This window comes from Egretta garzetta, unplaced genomic scaffold, assembly GCF_000687185.1.
Source record: "Egretta garzetta isolate BGI_Z169 unplaced genomic scaffold, ASM68718v1 scaffold51, whole genome shotgun sequence".
Classification (NCBI taxonomy): Eukaryota; Metazoa; Chordata; class Aves; order Pelecaniformes; family Ardeidae; genus Egretta; species Egretta garzetta.
The window spans coordinates 1,732,656-1,757,205 of NW_009258549.1; the positions used below are offsets into that span (position 1 = coordinate 1,732,656).

At 42.3% G+C, this 24,550-nt stretch overlaps 1 protein-coding gene across 1 annotated transcript in view; it reads right to left on the reverse strand.

The window, feature by feature from the left end:
- Window positions 1–6: 6 nt before the first annotated feature.
- The window catches only part of MYH9 (myosin heavy chain 9), a 55,815-nt gene continuing 31,271 nt past the window's right edge, over window positions 7–24,550 (reverse strand). The window contains exons 12-41 of the mRNA XM_035903171.1: window positions 23,100–23,273; window positions 22,131–22,304; window positions 21,443–21,557; window positions 19,394–19,398; window positions 18,870–19,058; window positions 18,414–18,535; window positions 17,960–18,029; window positions 16,852–17,012; window positions 16,068–16,176; window positions 14,985–15,116; window positions 14,137–14,343; window positions 13,488–13,625; window positions 12,864–12,987; window positions 11,887–12,058; window positions 11,093–11,305; window positions 10,490–10,634; window positions 9,750–9,956; window positions 8,659–8,763; window positions 7,280–7,432; window positions 6,682–6,930; window positions 5,992–6,204; window positions 5,062–5,274; window positions 4,545–4,706; window positions 3,732–3,860; window positions 3,298–3,386; window positions 2,972–3,095; window positions 1,648–1,856; window positions 1,107–1,215; window positions 613–785; window positions 7–423 (exon numbers count right to left, since the gene is read on the reverse strand). Coding sequence (XP_035759064.1) covers window positions 306–423; window positions 613–785; window positions 1,107–1,215; window positions 1,648–1,856; window positions 2,972–3,095; window positions 3,298–3,386; window positions 3,732–3,860; window positions 4,545–4,706; window positions 5,062–5,274; window positions 5,992–6,204; window positions 6,682–6,930; window positions 7,280–7,432; window positions 8,659–8,763; window positions 9,750–9,956; window positions 10,490–10,634; window positions 11,093–11,305; window positions 11,887–12,058; window positions 12,864–12,987; window positions 13,488–13,625; window positions 14,137–14,343; window positions 14,985–15,116; window positions 16,068–16,176; window positions 16,852–17,012; window positions 17,960–18,029; window positions 18,414–18,535; window positions 18,870–19,058; window positions 19,394–19,398; window positions 21,443–21,557; window positions 22,131–22,304; window positions 23,100–23,273 — 4,503 coding nt within the window. The 3' untranslated portion in view covers window positions 7–305. The remainder of the gene's footprint in view (window positions 424–612; window positions 786–1,106; window positions 1,216–1,647; window positions 1,857–2,971; window positions 3,096–3,297; window positions 3,387–3,731; window positions 3,861–4,544; window positions 4,707–5,061; window positions 5,275–5,991; window positions 6,205–6,681; window positions 6,931–7,279; window positions 7,433–8,658; window positions 8,764–9,749; window positions 9,957–10,489; window positions 10,635–11,092; window positions 11,306–11,886; window positions 12,059–12,863; window positions 12,988–13,487; window positions 13,626–14,136; window positions 14,344–14,984; window positions 15,117–16,067; window positions 16,177–16,851; window positions 17,013–17,959; window positions 18,030–18,413; window positions 18,536–18,869; window positions 19,059–19,393; window positions 19,399–21,442; window positions 21,558–22,130; window positions 22,305–23,099; window positions 23,274–24,550) is intronic.

Consider the following 24,550-nt stretch of genomic DNA (forward strand, 5'->3'; position numbering starts at 1 on the left):
CTCCAAACTGTAAGGAGGCACCAGCAGACACGGCACGGACAGTTCTACAGGCCTTTGTAGGGGCCAAACTGCTGGTCAGATTTCAGAGCCCCGGCTCTTTGGCATTAAATACAAAGAGGATTAGGAAACTGGAAAGAGGAGGAAGCTAGGAACACAGATGCCCAATGGCTCCAGATACACAGAGCTGGGCTTGCTCTGCAGATCCCCAGCCAGTTCAGGAGGAAAGGGTTTGCTGCAAGTCCAGTGGAAGAGGGGAGGGTGGATGGGTCACTCCATCACATGTAACCTGGGTCAAATGGGAGGACTTATTCAGTAGCTTTGGCATCACCAGCCTCTGCCTTGCCGTCCACTTCCTCATCGGAGCACTCTCCTGTACCCTTCCTGACCAACCGACGTGTCACGACAAAGGGCAGGTCCCCGCGCCTAGGGAAGGACGGACAGCACGTCAGTAACACAAGGTTTCACTGAACTCACCAGACAGGGCAGGCTTTGGAAGGAGGGAAGGAAGTACCCGGCCACGCCGTTTGCAGTGGGCAGCTGCCACCGTGGGCAGTTACAACAAGACCACACTGGACTGGCTGCCAAAGTACCGCACCAAATGCTCCGCCTTACCTGAGTTTGTTCTTCAGGGAGCTGACTTCTCTATTCATTGCATCAGCTGTTTCAGTGGCATCCTCCAGCTCACGCTGGAGCTTCCTACGGGATGCATTGGCTCGCTGGGCCTCTTCTTCTGCTTCCTCAAGCTGGCGTTTCAGCTGCTTCAAGCGCATGTTTGCCTTGTCCGCCTGAGCATGTTGGGGGGGTGGGAAGAGAGAGATCAGCGTTTCCCCAGAGTTACAGCACAGTAGAGCAGCAAAAAGCAGAGTTTCCAAAGAACCCTCTTCCCTTTCTGAAGGAAGCTATCTAGAACTCGACAGCTCCAAGCTTTTCCTTAAAAGCGTTACGTTTTCATCTGTGTCACCTTGTAATCATTACAGTGAGGGATAAGAAGAGAAGGCTATAGGAAGGTTATGCTAGAGCCCTCATACATGCAGATGATGCCTTGGTCATAGAAGGGAAATCCTCCCACCAGAAGACTCACTGATGCTGCAGGTAGCTATACACACCTGATCTTTGAATTGCTCAGCATTACGCCTCTCGTCATCCACCTGCAGCAAGATATCTTTCAGCTTCTTCTCGGCACGACGCACCTGCTTGCTGGCAGCCTGGCGCTCCCTATACAGAAATACAGCGATGCTCAGACAAGAGTTTATCTCCCATTGTCCCCAGCGAGACGATCTGACTCAGGCAAGTTAGAAACAAGGAAGATAGCAAAAGTCCTCCTAACTTAGAAAAAAGGGCATGGGAAGCACTGTTTCCCAGAAATTACCAAAAGGCACTAATGTCACACAGATACGGCCCTTCCAGAAGCTACAGAGGGACACGAAGTGTACCACAGCTGCAGTTTTAGGAGTGGTTAAGTCTGAAAGAAGCCAGAAGTCTCTACACTGAAAACCAAGGAAGGTTTGCCAATATCTTACATCTGTACTACCCAGTACACCTAGGATGAAGCCCTCACTCAGACAAATCAGAATTTGTTCAGAAGAGCTTAAAATGCCAGAGTGAGTAGAGGCTTATAAAACAGACTGAGTTTCTACTAGGACATACTTTGTCTCCATGTCCAACTGCTCCTCCAGCTGCGCTATCTTTGCTTCCAAGGCCGTGATGGTAGCCTTGTACTTGGACTTCACTGCACACTCCATCTCCTGCAGTTTAAGCTTAAGCTCCTTGTTCTGGCGCTCCATCTGCTGGCGAGCGTTCTCATTCTTCTGCGCGTTGCTACGCTCAGCATTCAGGTCAGCGTTCACCTGATCAATCTGCGAAGAGAAGTAGTACTCAGCATATCGAGCACTCCAGCCTGAAAGGCGGATTTATTTCTCAGACACACGCTGACACGCAAGGAAAAAAGGACCCTTGGGGTGAGCTGAATACCCGGAATAACTCTGATGCAGAGGGAGCTGTCTGTAGGCAGAGCACTTCTCAAAATATCTTCATTTACCCAGATTTTCAAAGTAATTCCTTGAATAACAGGTTTATCAACCTCCTCTTAGGACTAAATTTGCCAAGCACATACAGTGTTCTCTGGGGTGAAGGCCACAGTTTGGCAGTTAACACAGTAATTATCAGTCTTAGTGAATTACAAAAATCCCGAGGCAAGTGGATCCAATACGTGTGCTTTACTAATTTATCATTTATTTGCTTCCTACTTCTACTACAAGGAAACAGCTTGAAAATACTGACTTTCAAAGGTGAAAGTCCACTTCCAAGCCAGGGCTTTGTCTGACAGCCAACTAGGTAAAGAATTAAGCTCTCATCCACCAGAGTGAACAAGCCATTTGGAAAACCATCAGCCTAGCTCCTTGGCTTTAGAGCGCTAAGAAAACAACATGCTTGACTCTCAAAGTTGGGCAGATAAAATATGGCAGAGAACAGGCAGATTAAGATCATGGTTTCTATAGCAGCCTAACAAATTCCATATGGTTAGTCCATTTGAAGAAGCATAGAACTGGCAGAAAAGTAATTTTCCAAACGTTGTGGCACTGTTCAGCATGCCAAGTTGGAGCAGCGTGCTACAGATAATCCTTCTTATAATCCCTTAATCCAGAAAAAAGGGACTGGGAGTTTTTTGGGGGTTTTGGTTTTGTTTGGGATTTTTTGGGGGTTGTTTTTTTTGGTTTGGTTTGGTTTTTTAAATAAACTTGGGAGATTGTTCCAGCTACCCAATTCTTTAAATGATCAAAACCAGTGAGCTCTGACTGCCCACCCTATTTTCTGTATTGTGGTATTCAGGTGTTTCATCTTGCTTGCATCTACGGACTTCTGAGGGCCTGTACTGTACCCAAAGCAGCAGATGGCATTACTCAGAGCGCAGTCTGACAATGTACACAGACTAGAGAGCCCCTATATTGGCACTCGTGGTGTGAACAGGTACCTGGAGATTTGCTTTCTTGAGACGGTCATTGATTATCTCTGTGTTGCCCTGTTCTTCTTCTAACTCCTCCTCCAGCTGAGCTATCCGGGCCTCCAAGCGTCTCTTTTCCTCCATGGCCAGTGCTCTATAGGACACAGAATCATTAAAGCAGCGTTGGTGGCATTAATGTCTTGGGGAAAATTCACCACTTTTAATTTTACAAAATAAACTCAGTCATTCAAAAGCAGAGGGCATACAGTGTGTGCTGCAGCCTACACAGAAATAACAGCCTGCAAAGTATTTTCTTAAACCAGCTCCTCCACCCTTAAACAGGGAACATTACTCACCCTTTACCACTGTTGTTGGCAATCTCATCAGCCAGCTCATCCCTTTCTTGCTGGGCCTGGCGCTTGGCACGCTCAGCAGCTGCAAGTTCCTGGAATGAAAATGAGACGGTCAGTGATCCAATGGGAAGCTACCAATTAATGCAGCATAGGAAAAAGTAGTTACTGGTAACGGGTGGTATGGTCTCTAGCTAGATCCAGACTTAATTATAAAATATGGTCTGTTCCCCACCCACCCCACAGCTTCCTTTGTTTTGCACACTCCTATCACAGCTGTCAAGAAAGGGCCAAATTCAGCATTTTTCAAGTGGACCTCATATTTAAGCAGAGGAAAAATTAGAAAAGAAAGGAAATAACCACTCAAGCTTAGACTGCTACACTTAGTTCTTGGCCAAAGAAAATGAACAAACCCTTGACTTGCATACATATTCCATTACCTCCTGCAATTGGATCATCTCTGCCTCCATGCTCTTCAATTTCTTCTCATTTTCTTTGGCCTGTGCCAAGATCTCTTCTCTGGAAGTACGTGTGTCCTCCAGTTCCCGCATGTAATCCTTTATCTGTGCCTGAAAAGAAAGAGCAAAAAAGGTTGAATTTCAGAGCACCCACATTAAAGAATTGTGTTTGTCTTATGGGAAACATGGAGGGAAAATGGAAACAAGGATTCATTAATCTTCAGCTACCAAAAAGGCTGCTGTGAAAACACAAGGAATCATCCTTTTCCTATTTCACAAGTAACAAGGAGAAGTAGTAATGGAAGCAAACCCGGACTGCTTAAATTGCAGAAAAAAAAAAATATCTTGCCACATATAGGGAGGGGGAAGGGAAGGCACAGGAAGCTTTCTAGTGAAGCAATGGAATGGACAGTCTAGGGAAGATTTGGTGTTTTTCCTAAGAGCAGATCAGACAAATGCCTGTAGGAATTACAAAAGCATAACAGAACTGTCTTGGGACAGGAGAAGGCCTAAATGATATTTAAGTCCCTCTAGCTTTGCAGCCCCATGAGCCTTTCCAAAAACACTGGCATGAGGCAAGCACTAGAGTGGACTTTGCCTACAGCTTGTCTTCCAGGGAGTTAAAACAGGCAGATCAGGGTTCGAAGGATATTTGAAAGTCCAGTAAGCCTTTCACAGTAAAATGCTACAAAGTTCTGCTCCTCTTGCAACACTGTCTCATGAGGTGAAATCTTGTATCCCATTTCCCTCCGTAAATGCTCTACACCAACAGCTAAAACAGTTGCAGCCTCTCACCTGCAGTTTGCGGTGCTGCTTGATGGCTTCTTCACGACTCTTGTTAGCAGTGTCTATATGGCTTTCCAAATCCTTCAGATCCATCTCTAGCTTCTTCCTGGCAGCCACAGCACTGGAGCGCTGTTTTCGTTCATCTTCCAATTCCACCTCCAGCTCCCGCACCTGTATGGAGAAATACAGACATCAGCATTTCAGCTCCTCGATTTCCCAACATCTATTTTTCGCATCCCCCTTTCAAACTGTACATAAGTGCAAGCATGTGATTTGTTTTCATTCTTCCTGGCAGGGGGATGGGGCTAACATTCCTCACTAATAAAGCTACACGGGTTCCTTTGATAGACAAAGGCTGTTTGAACAACCACGCACACAAGGGGGAAAGTCTCTCACAGCTCTGCAGCGCTGCCTGGAGAGTTACCGTTAACAGGAATCTGTGGATTGGCAGTGTCTGTCTAACTGTCTTTGGACACAAGTGCCTTTGTATACCGAACACTTTCAGGATTTACAGAGCAATTCTTACTTGTCTAATCAGCTGTTTCTTCTTCTCTTCATTCTGCTCATCACGTCCCTGGAGATCCCGGTCAAACTGTGCCTTCATGGCCTGTTGGTTCACTTCTAGCCGCAGTTTGGCATCCTCTGTGGCCTGCAGTTCATCCTCCAGCTCTTCCAGCTGAGTCTTCATCTCCTCCACCTGCTGCTCCAGGGCTCGCTTAGCCTTCTCCAGCTCATGGACCTACAGCACAGTACCACACATGAGGTTTCCTCAAACAGTGCAGACAATTTCACCCACCCTAGGAGCAAAAGAAGTCTAAGAACAGCCACTCCCATAAGACGAGATACAAGAACACTGCATCTGTCCCTTGTATTAGGGCACAGATACCCCTCAAAGCCAGTTGCTTGCATACCTGCAAGTTGCCACTGTGAATCATGATTACCTATTAGTTCTGGTCATGTATGTGTGGTGGTGGGGAGAAAGAGAAAAGCGTTTGTTAGCCCAGTCCTGACCTACTGCAGACTTATCAGAGCGGGACATCTCTGGTTCCGAGAGAATTCAAGAAAATAGTTTTTAGCCTCTGATTTCTTTTTTCTTTTCCTTCCTCTTTATCATAACATTTTTTGTCTTGAAACATCAGGGTTACCATCTTCCATTGTCTGGCTAATCCCTGTACTTTACATAGCAGGCTCACATCATACCTTCCTCTCTGCCTTGTAACTGGTACCTGTTAATTTTTGGTTTGCCACTACCTCAATTCGGGTCATTTCCAGGCTCTTCCAACCCACCTTTCCCCTTTACTAATGTCATACAAACATAACATTCTAACTCACAATATGTCCAGTATTCTCTACTACATTGCTCTGTGTTCACATTAGCATAAGCTTTTTGCAGTATCAAAGTAACAGCATCACCTGTGTGACATTTCCTGCCCAGATATTTTAACTTCATACATACACTTTTCCCAACGTCATCCTTTGAACTCATCAGGTCTTCCATCTCTGCACGGAACTGCTTATTGATCCGTTCCAGCTCAGCTTTCTGCTCTATGGCTTCTTCCAGGTCTCTGGCCAGGGAGAGGGCCTTAGTCTCCTTCTCACGGGCTTCTGCCTCAGCACGGTCCCGTTCTTCTGCATACTTCGCAGAGATGTTCTTCTCCTCTGCCAATAGCTACAAGAGCACAGCATCAGTATTCTGAGAAATTACTGACAATTTTCTAACAAGGTAAACATGCATCTTTTCATTACACTATCGGTGTTCTGCCATGAACAGAAGGAACCAAGAAAATGCAGCTTTGAAGAATGAAGCATCCCATCCCACTTTTAATAACTGCGCTGACTCCAAATGAACAAACTTCTGATTCCCTAGGCCTCCAACCTATCATTTCCAACTTTCTCTCAAAGATGATCTGCAAACAATGCTTTGAATTTGATCTTGGTCTTGATACAAATGTCACGTCTTTGGGAAAAGGAGCATCACTGAACCTTGTATGCATGGAACAGAATTAATTTACTTCTTCTCTACTCTATATGCTATGCCTTAGTACAGAAATAAATATATATTCTTCAAGCAGCATTGCTTAGGTATTCTTAAAGCAGACCTGTCAATAAGATGCATTTACTGAATGCCCAGTGACTGAAGTCATACCTGATCAAACTTCTTCTGCTTCTTCTCTAGGTTGGAAACGATCTGCCGCTGATGATCGAGGTCCACGGCGAGGTCATCCAGCTCTTGCTGCAGGCGGGTCTTTGTTTTTTCCAGCTTGTCATAAGCAGCTGCCTTCTCTTCATAACGCTGGCTCAAGCCCTCCAAGTCCTTCTGCAGCTTCTTCCTGGCTTCCTCTGCTGACTCAAGGCAGCCCAGACCATCGTCCATCTTCTTCTTTGCATCTATTGCCTGAAGAACAGAAAAGATCGCATGTGAAGCCATGCCACAGATAACGCTGGATGTAGTTTACTGGCACCAGAAACTGAGGAAATAAGTCTGCTTGTTTCTGAAGGTACTATTCCCCCCTTCAAATAACGCTATATGACGGAATTCCTGGATAGAAATCTACAAGCAGTTTGTATGATTATCAGAGATCTCTTTATTTCCTCTCTCACCCAAATCAGCAGGATCACCCTTTCCCAGGAAAGACTCTGCTACTATAAGTCAATTCTGCATTTAAATTTTACTTCCTTCAAGACAGTGCTGCACTTACACTTCCTCTCAGAAGTCACTGGTTTATGGGATGCAAACTCTGTACCTGTTGCTGAAGAACAGAAATCTGTTTCTCCAGGTTTCTCTTTGTCTCCTCCTCTTCTTCCAGTTGCTCTTTCAAACTGTTCTTCTCATCCTCCATTTGCTTCAGCTTAGTGCTGAGGCTCAGTTTTAGGCGAGTCTCCTCCTGCAGCAGCTCCTATAAAGCAAACACCCCAATGGAATTCAGCACTGCTCCTTGGCTCACAATCCTCACCCACACTCTCCAGAATGAGTACTTCTGAAGTTGCGTTTAAGTATGCAACTTATTTCACAGATAAGACAACCAAAGACAGAATTTAAAGAATTGTCTTCCAGTGAGTAGTATAGAAAGAAAATATTCAGAAGGGTCCTATTCTTTCGTACACTCTAATGATTAAAGTATACTACTTCACCACACAAGCCATCAACAGTCCTTTCTGGAGTCCTCTGAGTAGCACACAAAGCATTAAAACCTTTCCCAACAATAGCATGACTGTACTCTGCTACATGACTTTCTCATATTCCAGTATCAAAGAAATGGACAACAGACTAAAGTGATTTAGCATGGTTAAAAACAACCTTGGTCTTAGCAGAATTTTAAGATGCTGGTTATTTACCAACTTAGGGCATCAACATTTATTGACGTATGCTACCAGAGCTTGAGCTGAAGGATCTGTAGAAACTAGTAAGGCCAGTCTTCAAACTAGTGCATATTCTTTGTATTAGTGCACTATATTTGAGTCTGTTTTTTTAAAAGGAGTAATAAGTAGACAGAACATCAACGACTGTTCAAGGTTACTCAGTATGCCTGTCTTGGCACACTCTTCCTTTCCCTTCCAACCTTCTTCTTGATACTCCATGCTTTACCAAAAGAGTCATATTCTATTAACTGGAAATGTTTGTTTTATCCCAAAGTATAAGACTAAGCATGATATTTTCCTGAAAAAATACCAAATTATTTGAATCTATCACTTCTCCAGCATCCACTGGGAAATAAAATTTTCTGCTTAACTTGACAAATTTACCAGAAATCACACACACACATGCAAAAACCCTGTAAATACCTATGAAGATGTCAAACAAGAACCTAGCATTCCAGTGCAGTTCTAGTATTAAAGAGCTTTCAAGCAGCAAGGTGATAGTGGAGGACTTCTAAATCTAAGACAGGGAAAGTTACATACGTTCCCCATACTGAGGAAGTGGAAGGAAAATAAACAGCTTGTTTCTGTAGAAATGCTCTCAATATCATGGGACATAACTCCTTAGCAAAAAAAGCCAGACCAAATCCTTTGAAGTGTTGTATATCCAGTATTTAATGGTGCATAGAGTGATTCTTCACTTTAAGAATTTGTAACAGACACTGGCTGCACCACACATAGATGCCTTGGATTCCAAAGCTCTCACCTGTGTATCCTGAAGCTGTGATTCCAGAGCAGAGAAGTCCTTTGCTAATTTGATTGATTTGCTGTCAGACTGGTTCAAAAGACCTGTGACATTGTCCAACTCGACCTGAAGGAGACATTAGAGTAGGAGTTATTAAATGCATCAACAAAAACAAAGCCAGGAACAGGTGAGCAGCTATGATACCTGAAAGTGAAACCTGAGGCACGTCTCAACAGTAGGGCACATATATATTCTCTCAGGGGAATGAATGCATCATTGCCAAAGTCCCAGGGATGAAACATGAAAAGTTGAAAAGACTTTTACTTGGTATCACCTCTGTTGCAACAGCCTTCTGGTTTTGGTTGGTTTGGGTTTTTTAAGGCCTATATGAGATTTTAGGCAGCCTGGCAAGAATTTGAAAAGCTTCTATTAAACTAACTCTCTTCTATTTCATACTATCTGATTTGGGACTATATCCTATATCTAGAGTCTCAAAATTACGTTTTCACACACTCCAGAACATAGTGCACACACCGGCAATGCTCAACTTTTGATTACAACCCTCCATAAAGGAGAAGGCAGAAGACAGTATTCAGTATGAATCAAAGGGATTTGTTGTTCCCTAGAAGAAAGGAGGAGAAAACCCTAAATTTCCACATCACCCTTGAGCCACCCCTCATCACCACCAACCACATTACAAAGCTTCAAGACACTCTCTTCCAAATTAGTTACACAATCATCAGTCTGTTTGTGCCACTCTAGGTTCACAAGCAGCTGAATGTTTACAGAACTGTACTGTACAAACTGCTGCATGCTGAAGGGCAGATGACATGCTGATACTTTAAGGCTTAAAAAACTCAAATGGCAACTGGTTGCTTCGCCTTCTCAGGGCTACTCATGGTAAGCAACATCAGTCCGAAGGTCCTGCCCTAGCAATGAATTAAGGAGTTTGCATAGTCCTTGGGAAGCAAACTATGGATTTGCTTTTTGTAGGAATTTTATCCTCAGGATGAACAAGGTATTTGAACTACCTGTGGGGAGGTACCATCTTACAACCTTTTTTCTCTAGCCCTGGGCTGAATCAGAAGCTATGGAAAATTCATGCCACTCACCTGCAATTTGTTAACCCTCTCAGCCAGTTCGGTCTTCACTCTTTCACCTTCTGTAAATTTCACCTGCAGTTCTTGGAGCTGAGCATCTACTTTTTTCCGCTTGTGCTCAGCATCCCCTTTGCCCTGCAGAAGAACCTTCACCTCATTGGACAGTTCAGCCCTCTCACTTTCCAGAGCTTGTTTTGCTTTTTCAAGATTTGCTTTCACCTGAAGAGGAGAAAAAAAATACCAAAACCCCTCAGACTTTAGATATGGCAGGATCTTTCCACTGGGTACATTTCCACTCCACCCCACCCCCCAACAAGCAAGCTAATGTTGCATTTGTAGCAGCTAAGATATAGACTGCTTACTCAGAAAAATCAATTTGAACAGCCTGTCACAGATAAGCAGGAGACAATCTAACAGTCAGAGAAGACAGTAATGCAGGAGACAGTCTTGCACCATCAGATTTCCAAATTAAAGGTTGTAAAAGTCAACAAGTGCTAGCAGTGAAAAGAATGTCTTGGCTGTGCAGTATAACATGCCTGATGGGAAAAAAAAGAATGAATGCAACTATTTAAAACAACTTCATATATGCTTCATAGTGAAAAATGATCTACCAAGAGAAGAGCAGCACATCTATCAGAAGCCTAGTATCACGAACACTTGATGTTCTTCTGCAGCTTTAAGACATGGTCATAGAGCAGCTATCACTTCAGGAAGGTTGACTGCTTTGGCCTTGCGTTTTCTGTTCCACATACCCGTTTGGTTTGTTCTAACTGCTCTGCCAGCTCTTCAATAGCTTGTGAATGTTTCTGCCTCATCTCTTGGATTTGAGCCTCATGACTCTTTGCCTCATCTTCAAGGGTCTTCTTCAGAACTGTTACTTCTTGTTCTCTCTTTGACCTGCAAAATTCATAAATTGCATTTAAATGCCAAGGAGAAAATCAAACAGATGTGTATATCCACCAAAAGCATCTCTAATGCAGAAAACCATCAAGGCCTGTTTAGCCCAACAAGCTACAAAGACACTTTTCAAAGTTAGAACTTAGCATTGAACCCTTCTTAAGTGCAGGCTGGCAGCATTACTTTCAGCCCAAGTAGTAATAGCCTGAAAGGATGGATGTTTCAGGGCTATCACCCAACATTACAGTTAGGGAGCAAACTAACTTTCTTGTATCAGGTGAGGTAATGCAGCCTTGACTACAGTTTGCACATTACCTCCTTCTGTAGGTACTGAGGTTGCTAACCAGCCTACCCTGATAAAGGCAAAGACTTGCTTTGGTAAGAGACTGGATGCGGCAGCATTTATTAAAGTCAAGACCAAAACCAAATAAGACAACACAGCTACGTGTTGGAGTTACCTGAGCTCTTGCTGAGCAGCCGTAGAATCTAGCGTGTCTTCTAGCTCTGTTTTCAATGCTTCCAGCTCTTCTCCCAGATCCCGCTTCTGTTTTTCGGCTTTATTCCTGAATGCTCTCTCTGACTCCAGGTCTTCCTGCAGCTCAGTGATCTGGGATTCGAGTTCCCTGATCTTTTTCAGGGCCATGTTCTTCTGAGCTGCCTCTTCTTCCACCCTGTGTTCAATATAGGCTTATGGTCAGAGCCAGATTTAAACCACATGTAAATTAAAACCCCCTGTCCTACCAAGAATAGTCAAGAAAAAAGCTGGTATTGGTCAGTTCTACAACACTACATTCAAATTTTGATCCATATATCATCTACAATTTTTAAGTTCTATTTCTCAATACTTGTGAGAGCACGATTACTTACCTTAAGGAAGGGGACAGAGAGAGACTGACAACAGAAGAAAGCAGAAGAGAAAGCACCATTTTACATTGGAAATTGGACACTTTTCTGAATATAGCAACTACCAGAGAGAGTGTGTTGCCACTAGTTTTTAACCCCATCTGAAATCTTACTGCTCCAGTGAAACATGTGCAGTGCACGTTACATTCATAGTCTAGCTCTGTACAGAGAGCATGGCAGTGAGCAGCAGCCAAAGAACTCTGATGCTGAGGACATGGATCTTAACAGTACACAGGCTGAAATACAACAACAGCTACAGGTTCCATTTAGTCCCTAGTCCAAAGTGACACAAGACAAGAAATACTTCCCAACCTGGTGGTCCCTGAACCCCCTCAGGTCAGGTTCTCACCTAGCTAAGGCTGCCTGCAGCTCCTCTTCCTTCTTGGCCAGCTGCATTTTGAGTTCTGCAATCTGAGCCTGCAGCTCAGCAATCTGGTCATGCAGATCACTGGAGTCCCCTTCAAGCTTTCGACGAGTCTTTTCCAGCTCTTGCCTCTGCTTTTCTTCACGTCGCAGACGTTCTGACAGAGATGGAGACACATTAAGTTATACCGACAACACATACTCAAAGAATATTGTACAAGCAGAGAAAAGAAAGCTATTTAAGCAGTAGTTTCTTTCTTAATAATACAACTATCCAAACTGTAGCCGGAGTGCATTATTCTGTCAGGACCTATACATGCAACTGCCCCCATATTTTGCCATATTTGCAATTTCTCTTTCTCTCATCTTCCAGCCAAACCTCCTTCCCCTCTTTCACCGTAATAAACAATGCCAGCCTCTCCCAACGCCCACACCACACAGGCATAAGCACCCATTAAGTGATGCTGAACACAAGGTCTGCTCTCCCTTTACTGAAACTAAACAGGCTGACTCCTGCTGTGTTAACCTGGGCAGACTCCAGATGAAGTGCCTCCAGCTTGAACTCTGAAGAACTTGTGCGAACAGGGTATCAGAAACAGCACTAACCCGGACAGATTGATGCTGCTGGAAGTAGAAAAGTGGAGACACTTTCACAGCAGGAGAAGAAAGAGAACCAGCCTCTCTTCTCCATTGGCCTGCTGCTTTGCTGAGGATTTTTATTTAGATCAAGGGCTCAGCTGACAAGGGACATAACCTTCAGCCAGCCACTGAACAGCTCTATCAAACCAATCGATAGCATACACACTATAGACTAATTTTTAACCCCTCAGAAACTGGGAAGGTCTAAAAGTCTAGAAATGAAACTGAAGTTCAACAAATTTTAACTAGAAACCACCTAAAACTAAACAGGCAAGTCCTCTGCAGGATCTGCCTTTAAAAAAAAAAACAAAAAACTAAAACCACCTTCAAGGTCTGTGATCATGGCCTCATGCTTATTCTTGAGTTTGGCTAAACTCTTAGATTTCTCCTCTTCCTCTGTCAGGTTCGTTGTAAATTCAGACATTCTGTCTTCCAACAGTTTCTTCTCCTGCAGAATTGAGAAGGCAGTGTCAAAACAGATGCTGGAATTACAGGAAATTTTTCCAGAGCTGACTGTGCTTAAAGATGTCAATGTCATGAGTGCCTACGCCTGCTACAAGGGAACTTGGAATGAAAGAAATCCTTTCAGGATTTCAGGTAGTATTCAAATAAATGGTTGCTTAAAGATTTGTATTTGATAGCCCTCAAAACTGAAAGGGAGGTCTGTTTATGAAATAACTTGATACTGTTTGGCATAACAATGTATCAGAAAAACGTTTGCTCATGGATTGCTATTTAGTAAAGGCTATTTAAATATCATACAACAGTGACTTGTAAAGAATACAGGCAGGCAGCTTATTTCAAAAACTCAGGTCAGAGTTATCAAAGACAAGACTGAATTCATTCCTAAATTTCCCTGTAACCTGCGAAAGGTCAGCCTTTGGTGGGTGGCTCCAGGAGAAACACCTGTGCATCATCAGCCTGCGTAAGAATCTGTAGGAGTCTTACCTTTGCCAATTTGAGATTCTGATCTTCCAGAACTATCACATCTTCTTCCAGTTTCTTCAGTTTGGCCTCTGTGGTCACTTTTTCTAGCTGCAACTTCTGCCTTGCGCTTTCCTCTTCTTCAAGCTGCTCCTCTAGTTCCTTCACAACACCCACAGAAAAGCAAGGCATTTGTCAGTGCTGCTCACTAACCAATGTAACAGTACAGTAGCAATACTAGAACTTGGAAGGTTTCTTTACCCTTCCTTCCAGGTGGTATTAGTACTTTCCAGAAGTGATGTCTCTGTCATGACTTAATACAACATACTGCATTCTAACAAACAGGTTTTCTAGCAGAACAAACAATGTTATTTTGCAAAGAAAATACTACCATTCCTAAAACACCTGGCTTAAGCAAAGACTTGTCTAATTATTTGACAAGCGGCCATCATCTTTATCTTCAAGAACGGAACAGCTCGTTCCAGATGACTGAATGCCTCGGGCTCAGCACCAGAATCGCTGTATTCTATTGCTGTTTCCACAGACAGATTTTTCTCTGCTTGTTTTTGTTTGTTCTCCATCTTTCCCGTTTCCTTCCAAGCTGAGACAAAAGAACCACTCTAACCCTTACAATCCTCTTTACTGACTAGAGGCAGCATTCCTTAGGCATTACCTGGATGTTCTGCTGCATTTTCTTCTTTTCAGCCTGCAGATGTTGACACCGTTCTTCCTCTTCCTCCACCCTTGCTTCCAGATCATGACATATGTCCTCCAGTTCTTGTTTCTTGGCTGTCAGGCGGGCTCTTATCTCCTCAGCTTCAGCGCAGAGTTCAGTTTCTGCTTGCAACTGTTCCTGCAGCTGCATCTTCTCTGCCATTAGCTACAATGAACACAAAGCCAGAAATAAGACAAGCTCCAATTTACCAAAGGATTTAGCAATCTGTGTTAAGTGAAGTTATGTGCTCCTGTGTTCCACAGTTACAGGCTTAATCATTGCAGCAGTCTCCTGCTGCTAAATAAAAGCTAAATATAAAAGCATAGTTTTAAAGCGTTTGTTCTTCACAAACCATGCACTGCCACCACATAATATGTTAGCCTTAACAAATTTCTCAAGACCACAACCATATGAAATAAGGAGGCTGCCCAGTTTTGTCCTGCAAAAGTGACACAAATAACTATCAGCCCTACAGAAAAACAATCCTGCTGCCATCTTCTGTGTTCCAAACAAAAAGGATTCCATTGATGACAAGGTTGAATTCATCCAGCTTGCTATAACACTCAGCCAAAGGAGACTTTTCTTCACATAATGGCTATAGTATGGCAATAGGTGGTCACTGTACAAAATGACCTGCTAGAGCAACTGAGCTGGGAAGAAGGGCTAAAGAAATTGAACAAGATGGCAGCCAAGTCACATATTTCAAAAAACTCGAATCCAACAGCCTGTCTATCAGACTAATAAAGCAAAGGAGGTGCTCTCAAACAGTTGGCCAGGTAGAGAGAGAATGAGACTTGCAAACTCACCTGGGCCTGGAAGGTCTCCAATTCACTCAGTCTGTTTTCTGCAGCTAGCTGCTTCTCCTTGACCTTTATTAGTTCTTCTTCCTTGGCCAGCATCTCCTCTTCTTGTCTGCTTACTTGCAGAAGGGGCTTCACCTGAAACAGAAACCAAGGGAATGAAATGTGTATGAGGAACAAGGAAAACATGAAGAAATGCTCTTGTAGTTGATAAGCACTGAACATTTTAGATAAGTGTCATATTCGAAGGATTGACCAACTGTTTTGTTGTGAACACCGGGAGGATCAGAGAGGACTAGATATGATCTACTCTACCAGTAACTCATTTTCTCCCTGCCCAACTTTTGCTCCAGGAAGAGATGCATCAAGGAAAGGGTCAGGGAAATTCCAGACCCTCAATGGCTAAGTAGTAATAGCAGGAGAATAAAAAAGTTGCCATACAGTGGGGAAATTCACAGGTAGGCCAATGTAAACAAAAACCCAAACACCGCCCATCTCTGTGCTCCCCCATCAAAAACCCTTAGAAGTCATTTCATAGGAAAGAAAAGTTTAAACTCTGCTCTCAACTCTCATTTAGCTGCAAAGTCGCATGGCTAAAAAGCAAAAAATCCCATACATTTAGAGACCATTTCTTCATGTGTTCATTTGCTTTATAAAGGTAAAATATCTACAAGTCTAACAAGATCAGACCTCAGTACTTTTCCTTTGCTCTTACAACCCTGGAGAAAGAGATGGCAAGCCAACCTCATATTAACAATTTTTGTCTAGCTAAATTGACTAGCCACACAGTAAGTGACTCTTTGAAGTGCCATACCACCAAAGCAAGCTATCCTCTTACAACTCTTAGGCATAAAGCATCAAAATACGACTTCTGCTCTACCACCACATTACTTGGATATAGCCTTGCACTTGGTTTATGTAGGCATACTGCATAGCTATAAAATATGCTATGAAATTCTCTACCTAAATGAATCAAGGTGTAGTTGCAAGCCAGCCCAGTTGTAGAGGAAATGGGTTTTGTGCTCTGCTTCAACCCGAGAAGCTGAAATTGCAACCAAACTGTCAAAATTGCAAAGGGAAAAACATTACCTTGGTGAACAACCTCCACCATTGCCAGTTCCGCAGTTTCAAATAAGCAGCACAGTTCCTCTGAAGCACTTTCATGGCTGTCAATTGCTGCTGGCGCTTGGCAAAGGCTCTGCAAGGTAAACAGAGGTCAGATAAAGGAACCCACAGTGGCACAAAGTTCTCTCCACCAAGCCCTTTCTTAGATACTTCTACATTTTTACTTTAGAAGGTTCCCTCCAAAAAAACCAGCAAAATTTCCAGTTAACTTCCTCTATCTTTTCAAATTTTTCTTTTTTGCTCAGGTAAGAGTGGTTATCCTTTCCCTTATTCAATTTCCTATTTAATAAAGTTTTTCTCTAATGTCTTCTAATCTGAAAAGACTCACTGGTTCCACTTCAAAAAAGGGAGATCTGAAACAGAGGTGTGTTTTCCTGCCAGTCCCACCCAATAGCTTAAGAGAAATCCTACTACACCTGTATCAGTACTATTAGTACTGTACATTTGCAGTTTGTAGCTCTTCTGTCAAAACCTTCACCTGCTGTATAGTATTCTTATAGAGAGGAATAGACTTTATTGCTCTGGTAGCGTGTGGGATAGCGGTACAATGAGTTTCCTGCAGGTGCCAGAAGTCCAGTGTTACAGAGATCAGAAAATCTTAAACCAACCATCAACTATTATATACAACAAATAAATCAGACTTTCTGACAAAAAAGTATTTCTAGTCAGCTTTTTTTGAAGAGCAACTTGTACTTGAACAGGAGAAATACATATATTTATAATGTACTTTACAAAATACGGTCCTTACTTTCTGGCCAGGTAGCCTCTGCAGCATGCTTGGAAGCCAATAATGACATCTGTGATCTTCAGGTCTCTCTCTTCTTCAAGATGAGCAAGGACTCCAGCTCTGAAAAACACTTTACTCTGTCCAATTCGATAAAGGTTGGAATCCAGCTCCAATGCTTTGATCTAAAATGAGAAAGAGAAGAATTCATCTCCTGCAAAGATTGCTTTGCATGAAGCATCACAAAACATATTTGTGTTTCATGGTTGAAAGATACCCCTTCCCTACAATGAGCCACTCAGGCCAACAAAATTGCTAGCTCCCAATCAAGTCCTGTCCCAATTAGAGGAGTTGGAGCTCAGCCAAGCACAGCATGAAATGGAGGTAATCGGAAACAGAAGATATGACAGAAAGCATTGTTTAATGCAACACCATATCAGGTACCCAGAACTACAAGGATGCTGTGAGGAACATGTCTAGCCCCAAGAGCCCTCTTCCTTTGCTAAAGGAAACACATCTGTTGATACTTCCTATTTATTTTTTCCCAGTCCTAATCTTTGTCAGAAAAAGACATCTCAACCAACCTTCCTGTCCTTTAAAGGATTTACTGTCAACACTTATACTAGTTAAGAGGAATAAGGTACACTACTTTAAGACAGAAAAAAGGGAATCCCTTACAGCCAAATTCAATTCAGTCTTCAAGCTCCAGAGCCAAAGCTTTCCCTTTGAAGCAAGCAATTCTGCAGAAATTAATTGGAGCCTTCACTGAAAGCATCTGTCATCAGCAGGCCATTACAAAAAGTTTGTTGAAGCTCATACTTTAACCGTGTGCTAAAGATAACATTAATGCTTCTAAGCATTTTCATTCCATGAATACTGCTTGGATCTCAAAGTGTGTGCATCTGTGAAAACAGAAAGACCCTCTTTGCCTAAGATTATTGAACCTCATGCTAGTCAAAAGCCTCCATCTGCAAAGCCAAGAGACAGCTTTTTGCACCCTCCTCTCAGACAAACCATTTGACTTTGGAATTTTGGTCTGCGAGTATAAGATATATTTAACATGCACAACTCCAATTTCCACACCACATCCATAAAGTTTATTCTATTCACATAGGTTTCTGGGATGTCTTACCATCAGCACACAAGCCTGCTTTCCATCCATAAATCCTTTGGGAATTGCATTTGGAGTTAAAATTTCATATCTGAAAAGTAGAAAGCATTAGACTAGTTACACAAGTATATTTGAAAACAACAACAGCAGCAACCAGTAATGCATTCCCATGGCATTATGAGTTTGACAGCTTAGGGTCTTGTTAGAAGAAAAAAAAATTGCACCTCTAGACAACACAGTATGAACAGCAGTCTTAGATGGGGTCCTCCATGCCTCACCTTAACTACATGCTTATTAGAGAAGTCAAAAATGCTTTTGGGAGGCCTTGTGCCAGAAAATACCAAGGGATAGATGTTGTGTGTTGCTGCCTTTGAAAACAGTGGCAATCTAGTTGCAATAAAATACTTCAATTTTTGCACTTATGTCTTAACTTTGCCAGAGTAAAGACTGCTTGAGATTCTTTTCTAGGCCTTACCTTTGTCTGAATTCCTGGAATACAACTCTGTTGGGGAAACCTTGACGACAAATACGGATTCCTTCCAGCACTCCATTACAGCGAAGCTGGTCGAGGACCAAGTGGGGATCTAGTTTTCCAGCCTAGTGAGGAAGAAGCATATTTTATAAATACCATGAAGCTTTTACAAAAGGGGCTTACCCCCTTGCCTCCCCCTCTTTTTTGGAAAGCAGCCAGTTCTCTCTTTTGCAGTCAGCAGCAATTGAAAGCTTTTATGACACCTTAAGGACTGCAATGATCAGTCTCCAAAACTGTGGTAAGTATACAGTTATTTAGGATGACCTTAAAAAGACATCTTGAGAAAACAGGACATCTTTAAGATCTCTTGCAAAACCTGACAAAAGATAGCAACCCAGCCACATGCCCCCGGAAGCCCATGTAAGACTGCATGGGCTGTACTGTTATAACGGTCTTTACCTTTTTCTCATGGTTGGGGATAATACAACGGACAAAGTTAGGGTTGGTGTTCCTCAAGGTAGCCATCAGTTTAGCCAGCTGTTCTTTATAGAGCTGTCCCACCGTTCGGAACATACCCTTCCTGGTTTTAAAGGCCCCTGGCAATGCTGTATCTGACATGCCAGCTACCTGATCCAGCCCAACAATACAAAAAAACAAAGAAAGGAAGTGTTGGAATCTACAAAGAACAACTGGGTAGAACAGGATAAATGAGAGGAGCTGCAGGATCCTTTTTGCTTCATCTCTACACAGATGTCGACTCCTGTACAGAATTTGTGCAGGGATGGGAGCAGGAAGGAAAAAAAGCAACAGCTCGCTACAGGAAGTTTGAGTGATGGAATCAAACTTAATCCCAAACATATTCTACTGATGCTCTGGATGGCAGCTCTGGAAGAGCAATCTAGAAGTGAGTTTCAGATGCTTCTACTTACTTAGATTACAAAGAAAAAACACAGACCAAGAGTTCTAGCTGCTAGCCCAGCAGAGTCAACTGTTAGTTAACCCTGACCCAGAAAGGGCCACAGTTAGAGAAAAAGCCCAGCTTCACTCTTGCATTACAGGCAGAACTGCATGACCAATGATCAGAAAAGCCATGTCTACTTGTAAACTGAGTAAACATGGTAAAAGGCATGGTACAATGCATGATAGAAACTAAACCTCAAGATACCACTGTCCGAGTTATTTTTGGAGGACAAGTATTCTGTGACAGAGACATGAAAAATACCACTAGGAGAAAGTCAGAACTCCCTGTCCCAACAGTTTCTCCACTATGCCACAGTGACATCCAAGCACTGATGAAGCTATTGCCTTGATGGGTGGACTCCACAGATCCTTTTTTCAATAGAAGCCAGCTAGATCTGAGAGTAGCAGGGGCAAGAAGAAACTAAAGCATTACTCTTTCCCATTGCTCTTCTACACAGATTCACCCAACCAACCAAAACAAACTGTATCACTATGAATTTCCACACACCCAGTACATGTTGACTAGGGGCTTCAAGCTACTGCTGCTTCACTTTATCTTTAGTGGTTGGCTGATGCCTACACTCAGTCTCCCAATCCTCACTTCAGAAAATACATCAGCTTGTGCTCAAATGGCTTCTGATTTAAAAAAAAAAAATAAATAAGTAAAACCAAACAAAAACCAACGAAACCTGTTAAAAGAAACCCCTACAAAAGAAGAAATAAGAAAGGATACTCTGATTTAACAGCTAATATTAGTTTAGAACTGCTCATTTCTAGAGCAGCTGTTAGAATAGGGTCAAGGTTGCCTTATCGGAAAGAAAAGAAGGTTATGTTACTAGATGACATCACAGGGAAATCCATAGAAGAGTGTCCCAGATTGCGGCTGGAACAATCCTCTTAAAAATCTTGAGCCCTGCAATCTACATCAAGATAGCAAAAAGGACAATCACTTGCAACAGAAGATGCTGCTAAGAAAAATAAATGAGAACTGATCAGCTGTAGTTCAGCTGACATTCTGAGTCCAAAAGGAGTCTCACACAGCAAAGGCCTTGTTAGGCACAAGTTGCTGACAGCCATTTTTCATGCAGTACAAGTTCCTTTGCCAAACTAACTCTTTTAAATGATCAGCAGCTGAAGTCAAATCCCAATGCTAGAATCAATGTTAAACTGGATTTCAGTTTAAATGCAGTCTCTGAAATCTTCCTTCCAAATCTTGCAAGAAATACAGCCTTTCTAGCTCTATGTTGACAGGGATTCGCTTTTAGCTGTTCTATGTAAGTCTTGCAAGAGCAACCTTTAGCACCTGAATATGTCCATATTTTTCTTGTATCCACTTGCAAGGTGAGAGTTTTGCTTTCGTTTTAAAGTCCGTGAGGAGCTACTAGCACAAAGCAGAGGAAATGAACAAGAAAGACAAGCAGGTATGACAAAGGGACAAAGAGAAGTTAACGGAAGCATTTCTTGCATGGCTCTAGGATGCATTACACACATGACACGACAGCTGGGTTTCTCAGTCACCTGGTTCTAGATGAAGAATAGGAAAGTGTTGATAGAAATAGGCTCTCTGAACGTTCTGCATCTCTGCAACAGACAGAGACGTCAAAGAAAACCCACCACAGAAAGTGATAGCAACAGTAAGAGTCAAAAGCAGATAAACCCAGAGAAGATAAAGAGTAAAATACTGAACAACACTGGAGCAAGAACACACTAGTTGCAGGACTGAAAATGTAGATTCAACCTCAGATCTTGTGTTCGAGTGTTGCAGCTCTGCAAGCCGCTAGGATGCAATGGTGCATTTGTATTTTATCCTGGCATTCTCAGTTTCAAGAAATAATTACCATATATGCAGCAAGCTTAACATAAGTTGATGCAAGTGAACCTTTCTCTTGAGTCACAGTGAACTTTTAATACAATACCATGATCCAAGCAAAGGATGTTCCAGATAATGCTCATCTTGGTGGCTTAGTCTTCAGGGAAAAAAGCAACACAGCTCATCACAGACTTTCAATGATCAAACAAACTCTTCCACATAAAACAAGAGAAAACAAATGAGATTAAGTTTAATTACATACCATCTTTCCACAGCTCTGACACAAACTTATCCGACGACTGGTGGAGAAGAGTAGCAATGTTATCATTCAGTGGATCCATATTCTTCATCAGCCATTCATCTGCTTTATAATCCACCTGGAGAAGATAAACACGTCAAGAAACTTTGGTGGGGATTTTCTGCAGCACAAGATGCAACAAGATCCTGCAAAGTCTATAAAAGTAGCACTGAGGTTTGCACAATCAACAACAGATTACCTAATCATTCTTGGATTTACCATCTAAGCAAGCATACTTACAAATTTCAAACCCTAAAAAACAGCTGCATGTTCTGTTCTGTCAGTAAAGGGAATGGATTTGCAATGCTACTTTGCACCACCCAGAGTGTGACACAAAGCAACTGCATCATCATTTTTGGTGATGAAGTCTTGAGGCAAGGTTTCTGAAAAGTACCTCTGTGACTTAGTGAGATGGTAGAACAAATCTCAATTCATGTCAGTTTGAGATGTCTTCAACTATACATATACAATTTGCAGGCAGATCCCCTTAGGCCCTGTCAGGTCCACAGCAATGGAACAACTTTGTGAAGTCTTCCACTGGTTTGCTGCAGGCAGCCATTTTGTAAAGTAGCCATTTCTAAGAAGCACTAGTTATGCATTAAAAAACACAGCAGACATTCCAAAGTTCACATTTTAGCTACTAATTCTTTACCTTGCCAGCATAATGTATGATACAGAAGTCAGCCTTGTCTTTCAGCTGTTTTGGCTTCTGAAATTTGGGGTGGGTGCCTTGTTCTTGTACAACTTTTTCCACAAAGCTTTTGTCTGTTGCTTTTGGGAACCAGCACTCTTCATCCAGCAGGGCCAGTATACCAGGTGGCCCAGCCTTAAAGGAGGGAAACATCAAAACATCATTAAATACATGACTACACCAATAATCGACACCCTTAGATGGCTAGGGGGAAAAAAAAAAGTTAAGCCTGATCACCATCACATTCACCTGTTGTGTGGTATCAGTCCAACTACTTCCACACTAACAGAAATTGTTAATAAATCTTCCAAAGCCTTCATCTGAATTCTGAACATTTTTATGAGAAGGTCTCTTCCATGACATTTGTCTAGGTTGTTTTATGGGGAAAAAAATCCCACAACCTGTTTAACAGAAGGAACGCTATCACACTGTTCTCCAAATATCCATGTGTCTAAATGCAGAAGACCATAGCAGAACATTTCACAAACTAGTCTTTACTATTGGAACATCTATTATGAAATTTATAAAATTCCAAGTTTCATTAGAGCAGTATGAAAGCAACAGAGATTCACAGCTTCTCATCACACCTGTAGCTAAGTAAGGAATTTCACAGTACTTGTGGTAAGCCACACATACATCTGGCACCATGAAGATCTACACAAACCAAGACAATTTTGTGAGAGGAAAAAGTAGTCAACTAGATCTATTTTCATGCAGTATTTCCTACAGAACTGATACCAACAGTTCTATTGATGACACTTTCAGACAAAGAGGAAACTGTTCACTTCTGCTTCTAAGCATACCACAGTGTCATTAGAGGACTACAAAAGCTAGAAAGCTAGTTTCCAGTCTACAGGTAGAGGTTATGTGCTCAAGGACAAAATTAGCACAGCCATGTCTTGCTGTTCAACAATAGAAGAATAAGCTTACCGGCTTCTCTATTAGATCAATGCAGGGCTGCAGATCCAGGCCAAAGTCAATGAAATTCCACTCTATGCCCTCCCTCTGGTATTCCTCTTGCTCCAGAATGAACATGGTGTGGTTAAAGAGCTGCTGCAACTTTTCATTTGTGTAGTTAATACACAACTGCTCAAAGGAGTTTAGCTAATAAAGAAAAAGGTAGAAAGATGTTTGAACGGTTGCTTTTGAGGACACACTACTATTTTCTTAGCATGAAAGGTCACGTCTACAGTTAGGAATTTAAGCTAGTGTTCTGTGTGGGGTGGACAGCCCTTTGTCACTAACCCCATTTGCTTATGAACCGCCTTTCCTGTCACATGCCACTGCACCACTGCTGCAATCCCTAGGGAACTTCATACATACAGTTCCTCAGAGTTAGCAAAATAACGTTTAGTTGTAAACAGCAGAAGAATTACTGCAGCTACTTAACCCAGGAACAGGAAAGACTCTGGTTTTCTCACAAACTGAGAGCTGGCAGGTCCTCTTCATAGGAAGAGGAAGCAACAGAAGCCTGAAGACAAATTCCTAAAAGCATGTGGATTGCAAAGTTCCTTTTTAATCCTAATATATAAAATCAGAGCACAAAAAGTGAGGGAAATTTCTTCAACACCTCTATATTTCCTCAAACTGTAAGGACAAGGTTAATAACCCATGGTGCATTTTCATGTTAGTTCACACTAAATATAATGCAGCTGCTGAAGAGAATGGTCCTGGATCTACTTCCTCCATGTTTCTATAATTCCTAATCATGTATTTCCACTCCCCTCCTTTTCATGAGATCCAGCAACCATGAAACAAAAGGTAGACTCAGAGAGGGGGAAGGAATCAGTTTTTCTCTGTCTTAGTTTTCCATTTAATTAATAAATTGGTCCAATTCACCTTGCAGCTGCACATGAGCTAGATGCAGCATAATGCAGGTTATTAGGAGCTGCCTGGCTGGGATAATAGCAGGATAGTTCTTTTCTGATGGCAGCCTGTGGTTGCTTCAGACTAAGTATAATGCAAAGCCACATTCTAAAATTGTTTCATAGACATAATAGCTTGGCCTAACGGTTCACTGCAACCTACAGAGGGAGCTCCCACTTGCCCTCTTTTCCATCTCTCCCTCAGATTTCCTTCAGCTCATCCTCTCCTACATTTATATTGCATCAGTTTTCATGCTCAGATTCCCCCTTGCTGATTCAATTATAAAATACCATAAGAAAAAATTTTCCACAGGTCAAGAGGTGAATAGAACATGCAGTTGCAGCCAGGAGCAGCAGAGGAGAAAAGAAGCAAGTTCACTCCTTTTCTGCATCAAGGAGCTGCTGTTAATTCCGTTTAGCTGAATGTGAAACCACACTCTGATCCCAGATTTTCAGGCTTCTTGCAGAACACATACATAGGTCAGAATTTATGTTGGATCTGATTTGGTGTACCTG